The following is a 14,894-nucleotide window of genomic DNA, read 5'->3' on the forward strand; positions in this document are numbered from 1 at the left end:
TTTGGAAGGGGCCTGTGTAAGTGAGGGCCTTTCCTACTGTAGCCTTCTCTGATCACTGAAGTGGGGGGAATGCGTCATAGCTAAATTGAGGGGCCAATCCCTCTAGCTTACTTCAAGAAATTTACCCAGGTTCTGCATTATGAACTGGGAGTGCATTTCCCATGCCTCAATCAGCATTTCAAGAAAACAGAGATTCAGAATTTGAGGTTTAGAGCTGAAAAGGAAGTTAGCAACTGTACAAACCCCCTCCCCACTCCATAGATGATTAAACTAAAATCCACGGAAAGTTAACATGAGGATGGCTTTATTTCTCAGTTCTCTTGTGAATTAATTATTTGGGGTTCACCAAACTGATATTGAGTGTTTTCCATGTACGAGACATTCTCCCACCAAATTCTCACAATGAGTTTATGGGATAAATGAACCTCATTTATCTAGGAGAAAACTGAATCTCAGTGAAATTGTTTCTGGACCAACTTCACACAATTAGTAAACTGTGTCATTGGGATTTTAACCTAAGCAGTCTCTTTCCAGAATTCACTTTCTTGACCACCATGCTATATCACCTGCAACTACCTACATATGTGTGATCTCCTACTGTGAAGAATATAAATAAGAATACTTTCTGCATTGTTTTTTCAGTTCACAAATTACTTTCACATGTTAGCTTTCTTGATCATTACACTGCCCCTAAAAAATAAATATTATAGAAATTATTATTATCTTATTTTACAAATGAGAAAACCAAGGTTTAGAGATATAAGGATATTTATATTACTAACAAATGGTGGAGGTGACCCTCAAATCCATTTCTTTCTATGCCAAGTCCCATGTTCTTTCCTACTATTCCTACAGGACATTGAACTATTAGGTGAACTGTAGCTACAACCACCCCTCACTACCCCTCTTATAGGAACTTCCAGTGGTCATCAGGATCAATGGCCTAGAGAAGCAAGATCGGACTAGGCTGGGATGCTTTGTCTTATAGCCTCCTCCCAATAGAGCTGTGTTTGAAGTCTCCCTCTCAGGCTACAGAATCCTGACATCTCTCCTATTGAAAAGATATTGGACTTTGAAAAGTCCAACTGAGAAGATATTGGACTTCTGTTGCAAAGTATTCCTTTGCTGCATGTTACCCTAAAAATGTTTGAAGTATAACCCTATTAATAGTAAACCTGAAAATTGTTACTAAAGGATGTATTAATAGTTTCTTCCTCCATTGGAGCCCTTGTTTACATCCTTTGGGAGTTCAGTGTCCTCTCTGGTCTCATCCACCCCAAAGCAGGAACACTGTTTTGCCTGTTCTTCCTTCTCCTCATGTTTTTCCCACATAAACCATTTTAGTTAAAATTAAGACGGCTGTTAGTGGATTAGAGTTAGGGACATCAGTATGAACTCATGTTGAGCTTAATATAGATACAGATGGTTACATATAGAAACATGTATAGATGTGTACATACAGCTTGCTCTGTCAGCTGAGAATGTCTAAAAGAAACACCCCAGTATCAACTATCAATCTAATGTCCAGATCTTTGTTCCTAACACCAGTCTCCAAAAAGGCAAACAGGGTCCCTGGGAGAAACTGTTGATTCTAGGACTGGAGGATGAAATAAACAAGATGAGCATGCAGTATTTTGCCATGCCAGGAAGGAAGGAAGGAAGGAAGGGAGGGAGGGAGGAGTGAGGGAGGAAGGTAACGATGGGAGTATGTCAAGGAATATAGAAGCCAACAGAAAGGTTTGCCCATGGCCAAAGCTGAACAGTTCCGGCAGCAAAATAAATATAGTAGTATTGGATTATAACCCAAAGTACAAAATAAATATCCATGAGCCCATACTGATATAAATAAATGACTAAATAAAGAAAAATAGATACAGGAGAATGGACAAATCTTCCTTGCAGATAAATCTCAAATCTTTTGTGTAGGTGCTCTACCCTCAAGGAGATGGAGCTAAACCCTCCACCCCTTAAGTGTGGGCTGTGAATAAAACTTACATCCTCTTTATAGAAAGAGGAGTAAAAAATAAAAAGTACCTTTACTGCAAATACCACCTCAGCCAGGTGATCAGGTTTAACATCAACTAGATATTCTGTGATTAAAATGGGGTTTTACCTCTGTGGTCCTCCTTCCCCAAACCCACAACCCCAGTATTATCATGAGAAGAACATCAGACAACTCCCAATTGAGAAACATTCTACAAATTATCTGATCCGTATCCCTAAAAACTTTCAAGATCATCAAAAACAAGTGTGAGAAACTATATAGCCAAAAGGAGACTAAGGAAATATGACAACTTAATGTAATGTGTTTATCCTAGATGGGATCCTGGAACAGAAAAAGGACATTAGGTAAAAACTAAGGAAATTTGAGTAAACTATGGACTTCATTCACATAAAACGAGATAAAACTGGACAAAATGTTCTTGCAGATGGGATTTAAGTCCCCACAGAGAATTTAAATCAGTCCTATTGGTGAGCTCAATAAGATGTAAAGACAAAATGAAAAGATTCCAATTCAGATTTATCGGGTTGTATTAGCAGTGGCTGCCTGTTACTATCAGATTTTGAGAAAACGTATCCATTAGGTAGTCAGTTGTCTTTAAAAAGTAAAATAAAATGAAATACCCAGCAGAATTCTTTATTTGTCACCTAAGCCAGCCGACTCCCAAAATTTATCCAAACTGTCAGACAGTTCTTCAACAATAAAACTATTAATGCATAGAATTTGAACAATTTGAAACTTTACTGAAATACTATGAAATATTTATTATAAAACGTAATGTAATTAAAAATAGGATTGGGTATACTGAGAAGGCATAGAGGAGTAAAGAGGATATGGAGAAAGGGATAAGACAGAGCACCAGAGAAATATTATTCTAAAAATTGAAAAATTGGGAAAATTTGCACTAATCAAAGAAGCTGAGAGCAGAAATAAACAGATATTTCAAGGTATAAACAGGTCATCTCTAAGGAAAACTGGACCTCAGTCAAGATAGTATGTCCTTGTAATGATACAATGATAATTAATGATTAGGCATATAAGTATTTGACTAAAAAACTTAGGTCATTTTTCTCTATTAACTATAAAAAAAAATTTCAACGGGCTGGTGAATATAGCAACACAGCAATACTTACCTTCATTTTTAAGAATCAGTAAGAGAAAGAAAAAATATTGCCACAAATAAAAGAAATATTTGAGGGTGGAGAAGGTGATTAGGATAATTTGCAAATCTGGATGATAACTCTTTATGATAAAGGTACATTGTCTTGCTTATAAGGAAAGAGTTCCATGCCTTTCTTTAATGAACATTTGGAATAGGGCATTTCTACAGTAAAACAAATACTTTCCCATAAACTCCAACTGTTTGAAAATTTTGATGCATATAAAAGCATTTATTATAAAAGGGTTTCATCTTCAAGGAATTCATGGAAAAGACTGACAAGTACAGGTTTCTGGTAACTGACTATACTGCTGAACTGAATGAACAAGCATTTTCAGAACTCTAATGGAAAACTGATGAATTCATAAAAGTGCTAACAAAAGATCAAGATGAAAAAAAATTAATTACATGGGACTGAGTGAACTGATGAGGATGATTATAATTTTTGTGACTTTCTGTTTGAATTTTTAAAAAAGCATTTATTTGTGAATGTATCTAATATAATTTCTGTTGGTACACTCAAAATACTTTCAATTTTGGATTTGTTGTTTGCATTTGACTACTTCCAGAAAGATGACTGGGTAGATACCTCTGGCCCCAAGCCTCTGGGCGCTTTTCAGGGAGCGAAGAAGATTTTTCTTCTTCTATTATCTAAATCTTCATCTCATTCCACAAGTCACTAAGAACGTTCCCAACTGTTCTTGGGGACCATTCACTCTAGCCACTTCCCCTCAGCGCAAACTTATACAGTAGTTAAATGAAGGAAATGCTACCTCTCTCCAAATGCTCTCTCTCCATATATGGGGAAATTGAGACCTGGAGAAGAACAGTGATTTGACCAGAGTCACAGGTAACATCAAAGACAGAAGCTATAATAAGGACCTCCTGTATAGCACAGGAAACGCTACTCAATACTCTGTAATGATCTATATGGGAAAAGAATCTAAAAAAGAGTGGAAATATGTATATGCATGACTTATTCACTTTGCTGTACAGCAGAAAGTAACACAACATTGTAAATCAACTATACTCCAATTAAAATAAAAAAAAAAGACAGAAGCTGAAGTGCAACAACATCCTCTCTCATCTCAGTCATTGGCATGAAGAACTATCGCCAAAGAGCTACTTTTCAGAATCAGGAATATATTCTGCCATCTATCATTAAACTATCATTAAACATAAATATCCTTACTTTTTTAGAATCTCAGTTACTCAAGACATGTATGTGAAATGCCAAATGTCCCCAAAGATAAAAGAAATATGACTTTTAAAACTATAGGTAAACAAACTGTAACATAAAATATCTAAAATGAAAAGTCAAAAATAGAGGTTCTTTCGTTAAAGTGACCAGTTGCTTCTTGAACAGCATCATGAATCATTGCACCCTTGAGAAAAGTAGATGTCATTACTCCTTCCTCCATCCAGTATTTGTTGAGCACTAGACATAGTGTGCAGAAAAGAAAAAGGAAGCCGAAAAAGAAAAAAATCTTTATCTTCATATGTTTATTTTTTATTTAACAAACATTCACATGACACTATGTGTCTGGAACTGTTCTAAGCACTTTTACAAATACGTACAAAAATTTAAGCATCATGAAACCCTAGGAGGGCGGTGCTGCAACTATCCTGATCCTCAAGACAGGGAAACTGGGCAGAGAGAGATTATTTGCCCAAGGTCACACAGATGGAAAGAGGCAGAGCTAGGATTCAAATGCAGGTGATCTGCTTCCAGATTCCAGGCTTAGAAATATGGTTCTGTGCTATGTACGCTTAGCAGTTTAATATGTCCATACAAGTAGAGGCTCTCTTCAAGGATTTAGAGCACTTTGCTGAGTGATGATTGCCATAGGTGAGATTTGAGGGAAGCACTCACTGAGGTCCCATCAAACTCTTATCTACGTGCTGTGAACAGTAAATTGTTTACTTCACAATATTATATAGACTTTTATTAATTTTTAGATAATAGGTCAATATAATCAAAGAATTGAATAATACCACTTTAGTCAAATGCCAAACACAGTCCCTGATTATAACATACCTCCTTGTTCTTTCTGCAGTTACCCTGATAAATTTGAAAATTTACCTTTCATAGCCCATCAACATATTTATTGAATAACTACTATGGGCGAGATACAGAGTCAGGCTCCATGGGACGTTTTACCAGGCACTAGGCTCTTTCTACCCTAGAAATTTATAATCTAGCTGAGATCATAAAACATATTTTCCTAAATAAGCAACTAATAATACAAAGAAGTAAATAATAAATGTGAAAAGAATATTACAGATAATAAGTGCTATAAGAAAGTTAAGAACCTGCTCCTTTCTGCTCCAGTAGTTCATTACACATACCCTTATTAGAGCAATTATCACAATGTAATTACTCACTTGCTGTGTGTAATTTACCTGCCTGTCTCCTCCATTAGAATGTTAGCCCCTCGAGGGCAAGAATGCAGTTTTATTCATCATTGTATCTTCAGTGTTTACCACCTTGTCTGGTATATAATAAATACTTGACATATGCTTGATGAATGAATAACTGTAGGTCACAGGAGGCAGGCATTTCTTCTGTGGCCAGTGTAGCAGACTGGCTCATCTCTAGAGTCAGATTGTGGGGTCTGAATCTCAGCTGTACCTTTGAAATGCTGTGTGACCCTGAAAAATTTACTTGATTTCTCTGCACCTCATTTTGTTCATTGGTAAAATGATAGTAATAGAACCTTTCTTTATCAGCTAATTTTACTATGGAACATATCACCCCCAAAACGAATAGCTTGAAACGGCAGCCATTTAATTAGCTCAGTGTTCTGTGGGGCAGTAATTCGGGGTGTGTTAGTTCTTCCGCCTCGGCTAAGTTCAGTCACACAGCTGAGTTCAGTTATCAGGTCAGCTGGGCAATGGCTTGGTCCATGGTCTCATCCGCCACAGGCTAACCTGGGCTTTTGCACATGGCACCTGGCAGGGTTCAGAGAGGGAGAGTTGAATTAGACAAGACCTCCTGAGGCTCAGACTTGGGGCCGGCACAAAGTCATTTCTGGCAGATTCTGCTGGTCAAAGCAAGTCACAAAACCAGCTCACATTCAAAGGGTGGGGAAATAGACTCCACTCTTGATGCGAAGGGCAACCAAGCCACATTATAATGGGGTGTTTATATGGGGAAGGATGGAGTGAAGTAAGTCAGAAAGAGAAAGACAAATACCGTATGCTAACACATATATATGAGACTGGGGCCATTCTTACAATCTACCAAATTCTCATAGGATTAGCAAGAGGATCAAGAAAATAAAACACCTAAATGATTTAGACTAGTGTCTACCACACAAGTAATAAGCTCAATAAGTATTAGCTATTATTAGTCTGCTTCAAGTTGCCAGGAAGTTTCACCTTGGAAAGAAATCTGAGTTCAATCTTGAGAACTACGTGCGGTTTCTATACGTAGAGAACCAAGGCCTCTGATAAGAACATAACCTAAGCGTTGGCACTGTGCTGTGAAAGCGGGTTGTGTTCAGAAAACAGCTAACAACAGACTTCCCAGAAGCATTAGAACTAGATGCTGGGAACCCAGGATGCTGGCCAAGGAGTTGGATTTGACCCCAGGGCAATAGCAAAGCATTGGCTTTTGACTAAGTGCTACTCAATAGCACTATTTCTTGACTTTTATTGTTATTTCAGATTTTTTGTTCTTCAGTAAGCTTCTTGATGCTGATGGTTTGTGCTATCTCAGGCCACATCTACCCAAGATTTAAAATAAAACACTAGAAACCTGCAAGTTTTGTCTGGGTTTTGCCACTCCCTGGCTTTGGGGAGCCAACAGGTCCCTCCTTCCTCCATTTCATTGTAAAATGGAACAACACCTCTCTCCATCCACCCATTTTACAATGGTGGCAATCTGAAAGGTCAGGCCACGGGAAGTAGTATTTACTAACCGAAAGACACACGGGGAGGCCAGGCTTTGATATTGATATAATTGGAGGAGAACTCATAAATCTTAAAAGAAAAGTCAAGAACCAGAGAAATAAAGTTTCAACGTGGCTGTCCCTTCCTGTTAGGCAGCAAAATGCTTCTTGAACTGCTCTGAAGATAAAATTAAGTTCACCCAGTCCGGTGGGATGGTCCGGAGCAACCTGAACCACAGATTCTCCTGGGTCCCTGTCACCCTGAAGGCTGACCAGCCTGCTCAGAGCTGGGGGCAGCTCTCGTTAGACTGCTCAGTGCCAGCAGTTTCCGCATCTTTCCACTGTACGTAGTTTAAATGCAGATTCACTGATGAATAAATCTGATAATTCTGTCAAAGTATGAAGACTGTTTGAATTAGATGACTACATGATCATAATTAATTTTTTTTTATAAGACAATTCTGGCTCCTCTTATGTCATGTGAAATCCATCCCGCTGAGTACTCTCCGACTAGTCACGTCCTTCCTGCCATTTTAAAAACAATAGTGGCAGAGATGCAAGCTGCTGGTAGTACTCAGCAGGACAGATCAAACACACAGATGCAATTTCTGTACGTTGAACAGTGAAGTAAGATAAAATTCAAATACTTACAAACGCTTAGTAGCTAGCATCCGATTGCTGCAAAATTGAATCTTTCATAACGGGATTTATTGTAAATAGTGTCATATCATTTGTGAGTTCTGAGATAATTTCAGTCAAAGCCAGGGCAAGATATTGGAGGTATGTAATTTATATGATATAAACACTGGTTTACGCACAGATTAAGAACGGATTTTTTTTATTACCAGTATTCTTTTTTTAATTGCTTACAAAATAGCCATAAGTGTAATTTTTCTCTGAATGTTAAACATTCTCAAATAGTGTAACTTTAAAATCGAGAAGAAAACAGCCTAACCTCTTCATTTTAACAGCTGTTTTAGAATTGCAACCCCCAACCGGTCCCCCTTCCCTTCCGTCCAGGTTGTTAAATAAGCATTACAATTGTAGGTAGTTAAAATTTTTGAAATGTGGCTTTTATATTGTTTGAAAACAGCAAAGGTCCTAGTAATCATAATTATATATCAATATCAATATATCCTATCAGTAAATATATATACATATATATATAAATTCAAAACTAAGATACTGCGAGGTCTACAAAACAACCTTAATCCCTAATTCCTTTATGATAAAATGGAAATATGGCAATAATTTAAGCGATCAATACTCTTATTCGCCTTTGGGTTTAGTTCCAAATACTTCATTGGAAGCTCATAAAAGGTCAACAGCAAAAGCGTACCATAAAATTATACTTTGCGTGGCAGAGAGTTTGGTGACACTTCACACACTTGCTAATGAAACAGAAACCCCAAAAGGTGTTATACTACAGTCACACAGTCTTCCTGTTCAAGACCTAAATAAGAGAAATTAAAAAAAAAAAGAAAAAACATAGAAGGGCGAGAAGATTTGGAAGATCTGTTCTCTTTCCTTCCCCTGCTCTAATCAAAAAGTCCTTTTCTGTTATTTTATCATGTATTGGGGCTTTTGATTATAAATATGAATATGAGAATGCAGCATCTCAGCAAGATCTGGATAAAGTCGTCTTACCCTCAGATAATCTAGGACCTTGATAGAGAAAGGCCTTTGTGAAGGATAAACGCTTCGGTATGATCCTTCCTCATCTATTCAAGAGTAAATATCCCATATGCATGTTAATGTTGATCATTTTAAATGGGGAATTCCCGATTTCTGAACCAAAGAATTTTCAGGTTTCCCCCTCCCTTAAGCAGGTGTCTTTCCATCTCTCACCAATCAAAGGGGAAGGTAAAAAGGCAGGCTTTCAATGAGCTGATGTGTATTTTAATAAGTTTACTCATCAGAGTACATATCAATTAGAATGAATCATGTTCATACATTTAATAGCAAACAAAACTCAATCTAACTCAAGTCCAGCTTTCTTCCATGTTCATTTTATTCAAGGGCATACCTTCTTTTTTCTGCTTTTTTTTCCCCTTCTTTCTCGGACACCTCCTGCCCCCATTGACAACCAAAATGCAGGGCTATAAATGTAAGGGTGCAATACATCATGAGGTAAGTCTAGAGAACATGTCCTCTACCAAAATGCACATGAATCTCTGGTACAGCAAAAATTCCAGAGTCATGCTGGGGTTCTTTTTGCATGCTAAGCAGGGTCAAAAATGTGAGCTCTCTGTGGCCAACCTTATATATCAGATAAGCTCCAAAGTTTAAAGGTTATATTTGTGAAATTGCAGTTGGCTTTCCTAGCACTTGATTCTAGCTCCTGCAAATCAAAGACTCCTAATTGAAAGGCACATCTGACAATAAGCTTAATCTTCCAGTAAAAAAAAAAATTGTGAGTTCTGAATCCTTACTGTTGAAGAGCTGACAGAGAAGTTCAGAGATGGTTGTATAACCAGGGAAAATATGTTTTCCAACAAGATCATAAAGCTTGAATGGTGCAGGGAAACAAATGTAAAGCAAAGGGCTGTCCTCTATTCTGTCTACTTCCACCCCCACCCCCACCCCCGTTGTACACTTAGCCACTCACCTCTTAGGCAAGGGCTCCTGACTTCCAAGTCAGACTCAAACCCCAAATACCAAGACACTATAAAGTGACATCTTGGCATACTTTGAGATCAGATTGTTTCTGCATTTCACAGTGTGAGGGGTGAGGGGGAGGTGAAAGGGAAAAGCAGCATACCAATGTAGTGAAATCTGGAAACAACAGCACATACACAGACACAAAAAGTTTGCATATTGCACAGAGCGCTTGAAGATCATAAATCTATGCATGAGAAAGACGTAGTGGAAATTTTGGGGGGGATTAGAGTTTATTTTTGTCATCTCTGTGAGACAGCTACTCATTCATCCAGATCACAGCTAAGAAAAAAGCTGGTCACAGAAATTAGCAGTTTCAGCTCAGCAGCGAAGTCGCCAGCCTGTGAAGGCAGAGAGAAATTGACTAATTAGCAATGCGCACTAAAACTTGACGGTTCTTTATAGAGAGAGGGAAGAGAGAGGGAGAGAGAGGGAGAGGGAGGGAGGGGGGGCTCGCTTTTTCCCCTTCTTTCTTCCAAAGATGTTTGAAATCGCAGTCATTTACGCTCGACAATTTTTACAATAGCCTTGAGCCATAATTTTGCGAGTCTCTCCAGCATCCATCCCCCTGTATGGTCTCTCTCTACTGGCCAAGCACGACCGTTTCTCTCCCCAACCGTGGATTTCCTATTACTCTCGTTACGACTCACTGAGCCCCAGGCCCAAGGATAATGATGTGTTGTTTCTTGGTAGCATAATTTGTCACACGTACATTTTTTCTTCTTCTTCTCTTGCAGAAAGCTCTGCTCCCTCTCTCTCTCTCTCTCTCCCCTCTCTCCCTCTCTCTCTCCCTCTCTCTTTCTCTCTTTTCTCCCTCTCCTACATTTTCTTGCTGTTGCTAATGGTGATCAAATGATGTACGACAAAATAAATTGTAAAGAGTGACTGCCCGGAGTTGGGAACCTGAAGGTGTTTTCCCCCTCCCAAGGAGAGAGCAAACCTTTAAAAAGGAAGGACAATTGATTTTTGGGGGGGAGCTTAAGTGAGCCTTGACTTTGCAGCTGGTTGAAAGCAGGTAAGTTTCTGGCCTTGTGTGTGTATTTTGTTGTGTCTTTTGGGTTGTTGGCCGCGTGGGGAGGGACGGGAAGGGAGTCTTTCAGAGGGGTGGGGGGTGATTGTGTGGCAAACGCTCATAAGGAATAAAACTCCTATTGCAAGAAATAAGCAGATGAGGGGGGAAGGCAAAGGAGGAGAGCAAGAAGGAAGGGGAATAGGAAAAGATGGGGTGGGGGGGAAGACAACGAAGCGGGGAGAGCGAGAGGGAGGTATGACAGAGTCCACTTAAAGGGAGAGACTCTGGGAGATGTTTCAGGAGAGCCAGAGCTTTGGGGGCGGGGTGGGGGGGGGGCGGATGCTGCCGGGGGAGGGAGCTCGCGGGAGATTAGGGTCCACCTGGAACGGGATGATAAAGTGAGTCGAGAGGAGCCCAGTCCGGTGGAAATAGGAAGCCGACGATCCAGGACTGGCGCCAGGCAGGGCAGAGTGAGCCGCAGTGGAAGGCGCAGGTCCGGCGGGATCCCTCTGAGCCGGGCGGCGGCGGCGGCGGCGGCGGCGGCGGCGGCGGTTCTCCCGGGCTGGCGGGCGCGCGGGCCGGGTGTGGGCAAAGGGTCCCTTTCTGCTCAGCCCTAGAAGGTGCAATTACACGTTAAGGACCTGGCGCATCGATCTCGCCGCGCCCCCCCCCCCCATCCTGCCCTCCTCTGCCTGGATGAGGGCGGCTCAGACTTTTTGCACAAGTAGTTCCAGGGCCGAGGGAGTCGGGGTGCCCGAGTTGGGGGGCTCGGGGTGGGGGGGGCTGTGCTGAGGGGCTCTGAAGGAAGCTGCGGCTTCGGCGGCAACGCTGGATCCAGAGATCCCGCGCCGAACTGCGCGCCCCCCCACCATCGGATAGCCCCCAGCCCCTCCCCCAACACCTGCCGGTTAACTTGAACTTCTCATAGTTACAGGAGTTAAAGCCACTGCGCCCAGTGCCTGGGAGGGAGAACCGTCCACACGAATCCCACCGGGCCTCCCGGCTCTCGCTCTAAATCCACCCCAGTAGCTCCACTGCCTTCCTCCTCATCTTCCTCGGTGCCGCCCCGCGGGGGAAGGGGAGATACACGCCCGAACTTCCGCGCTTTGAAATGCAGGAGGTGGGGGGAGGCGGGGGAGAGGGGGTCTGGGGCTGGAGGGATTCTCCTGCCAGGTTTAAAGGCGTCTCTGGAAAATTAGCAAAACTGAGTGGTGACTGGGAAGCCAACAGTTTGCGAAGCAGGGAAGCAGGCAGGGCCGGGGTGAGGGAAATGAGCTAGAATTGATAAGGACAGCTCCCGCCTCTGCCTAGTCCACTGAGCTGGTCCTCACCGCGCTCCGCTGCACTTTCCCGGGAGAAGAAAGGGCTTTATCTGCTCCCTCAGACTATTAGTCTAGGAGTTTCTCGGGGCAGCACGGCTAATCGAAGGGGTCCCCAGCTTTTGGAGGGCTAAGTATTGCCCGCCCGCACGCCTGTCGTGTCCCCGTTCCCACCCCCCAAAACTGGACCAACTGCGAAAAGCAAAGCTGCGGGCTCGAGTTGACCTGGAAGCTCCGCCGACGGTCGCCTCTGCGCTCTCGGGCCACCCCCCGGCTCCCCACTCCCCGGCCTCTCCCCGCCCCGGCCGGGCATGGACACGAGCCCACGGGGTGTCTCGGCCTCAGCCGCCACTTTGCCGTCGCTGCTGCCACAGCTGTCGCTGCCAAGAGCCGAGCCCGGGTGGTTTTAGGAAAGTGGGGGACGAAGTGTGTGGGCGGTGGCGGGAGGCGTAGTAGGGAGCAGAACGGGCGCCCGGACCCCAGACAGGGCCCTTCTGGTGGCGCTCACGGATCCAGCGCCTTCAGACCTCCTCCGAGGGTCGGGGTCCGGAGGCCAAGCTGAGCACTGATTGTGGTTCTTCGCCCTCCCCTCCCCTCCCCTCCACACCCGTCCCCACGCCGACCCCACCCCACCCCCTCCACTACCTTACTCCCCTCCCTCCCATCCCCCACCCCTGTCTGCCAGGTCGGAAGAGGGTTTAAAGCCAGGTGCGCCGAGTCAGCTCGCCATGTCCAGATCCGGGGACCGGACCTCCACCTTCGACCCCAGCCACAGCGACAACCTGCTGCACGGCCTCAATCTGCTGTGGAGGAAGCAGCTGTTTTGCGACGTGACCCTGACGGCCCAGGGCCAGCAGTTCCACTGCCACAAGGCCGTGCTGGCCTCCTGCTCGCAGTACTTCCGATCGCTTTTCTCCAGTCACCCCCCTCTCGGGGGAGGGGTCGGCGGCCAGGACGGTCTGGGGCCCCCCAAGGACCAGCAGCCGCCGCAGCAACAGCCGCCGCCGCCGCAGGAGGAGCCGGGGACTCCTTCCTCCTCGCCCGACGACAAGCTGCTGACCAGTCCTCGGGCCATCAACAACCTGGTGCTGCAGGGCTGCTCGTCCATCGGGCTGCGCCTGGTGCTCGAGTACCTCTACACGGCCAACGTGACCCTCTCCCTGGACACGGTGGAGGAGGTGCTGTCGGTCAGCAAGATCTTGCACATCCCCCAGGTCACCAAGCTCTGCGTGCAGTTCCTCAACGACCAGATCTCGGTGCAGAACTACAAGCAAGTGTGCAAGATCGCCGCACTGCACGGCCTGGAGGAGACCAAGAAGCTGGCCAACAAGTACCTGGTGGAGGATGTGCTGCTGCTCAACTTCGAGGAGATGCGCGCCCTGCTGGACTCGCTGCCGCCCCCCGTGGAGTCGGAGCTGGCGCTCTTCCAGATGTCCGTGCTGTGGCTGGAGCACGACCGCGAGACCCGCATGCAGTACGCGCCCGACCTCATGAAGCGCCTCCGCTTCGCGCTCATCCCGGCCCCCGAGCTGGTGGAGCGGGTCCAGTCAGTGGATTTCATGCGCACCGACCCGGTCTGCCAGAAGCTGCTGCTGGACGCCATGAACTACCACCTGATGCCCTTCAGGCAGCACTGCCGGCAGAGCCTGGCCAGCAGGTATGAGACAACAAAGCGGGGGGGTGGGGGGGTGGGGAAGAGGCGAGAGGCCGGAGGGAGGGGTGGGGGCAGGCAGGAGGAGGATAGGGGTGGGCTGGGCGGGAGGCTCAGGCAGGCTGAAAACAAACGAAAACAAACAATTCAGACTGTGTGGGGAAAGTTGATTTCAGAGTCCCTGAAAGGTCAACAGGAAACTGGCCTCACAGCATCCCCGAGCTCTAGAAAGCCCACGTTCTCAATATCCCCAGAGCCGGAGATGTGGGACTTGCGGGCTGAAACTGACAGGCAGGTGGGGTCAAAGGCCAGGCAGTTAGAAGTACAGCCTTGGAGCCCTTTTTATCCAGGCTTCCCTCTACATCTCAAAATATGCTTACTTAAGAAAAAGGGTTCTGTGATGAGAAGTCCCCACCCCAGTCCCCCTCCTTCCTGCCTTGGGCAAGCAGAAGTGCCAGGCGATGCTCGAGGAGGAAAGCTTTCATTCATTCTGACACTCAAGTTATTTTCTGTTTTTCAGCGACTGGGGTTTGCTTAGAGCTCTGAAAGGCTTTGTCTTTTAGGGTCGCTGTTAGAAATTCTGGCATCCCATACCCAGGCAAACTTTTCTATCTTATGAAAAAGCAAAACCTTTCCTTACAGCAAAGCAAGAGGATTCGGGATGTCAGAGTGAATCCTGCCTAGTAGTTCCCATGTCAGAGGGAAGCACAGTTGAAAACTGAGAGGAGGGGAAGGTCATCTAGCTGCAGTTAGGTCTGTACGCCTGCTCTGAAGTCACAAAGAAGTTGGAGAGTTGTTATTGTTGTTGTTGTTGCTATTTGGAATGTGTCCCCTGTGTGTATTGAACGTGGGATTTCCTGTCAAAGTTGAGAGAGAAACAATGCCTTTGAAAAATGCTGCTGAGATTAAAAAAACAAAAAGACTGTTAGAATTGGCAATCATGTTTTATTGGCTCCAATTGTAAACGCCTTTTTTAATGAGCCCTAGCAGAGGGTTGCTTTCTCTTTTCAGAAAAGAGAAGCAGTATCTTCTCAGTTTCTCATGATAAAACATCATGATTCCAGATGCCAGGCTATCCCAGTCTAATCCACCTAAGTGCTATGTTAGAAAGTACACGGTTTAAGAATACACCATGGCCTTTTCCCACTCAGAACGATGTCTTAAACATGGGGTCCACTTTCTGCAGCCTTATGGAATTAA

The 14,894-nt window shown here is 44.3% G+C and overlaps 1 protein-coding gene across 1 annotated transcript in view; it reads left to right on the forward strand.

The window, feature by feature from the left end:
* Window positions 1-12,771: 12,771 nt before the first annotated feature.
* Window positions 12,772-14,894, forward strand: part of KLHL14 (kelch like family member 14) — a gene marked incomplete at its 5' end in the record, with an annotated part of 97,922 nt that continues 95,799 nt past the window's right edge. Inside the window, one exon of the mRNA XM_082853656.1 lies at window positions 12,772-13,700. Coding sequence (XP_082709782.1) covers window positions 12,772-13,700 — 929 coding nt within the window. The remainder of the gene's footprint in view (window positions 13,701-14,894) is intronic.

Source organism: Leucopleurus acutus, assembly GCF_964270905.1.
Source record: "Leucopleurus acutus genome assembly, chromosome: 13".
Taxonomy (NCBI): domain Eukaryota; kingdom Metazoa; phylum Chordata; class Mammalia; order Artiodactyla; family Delphinidae; genus Leucopleurus; species Leucopleurus acutus.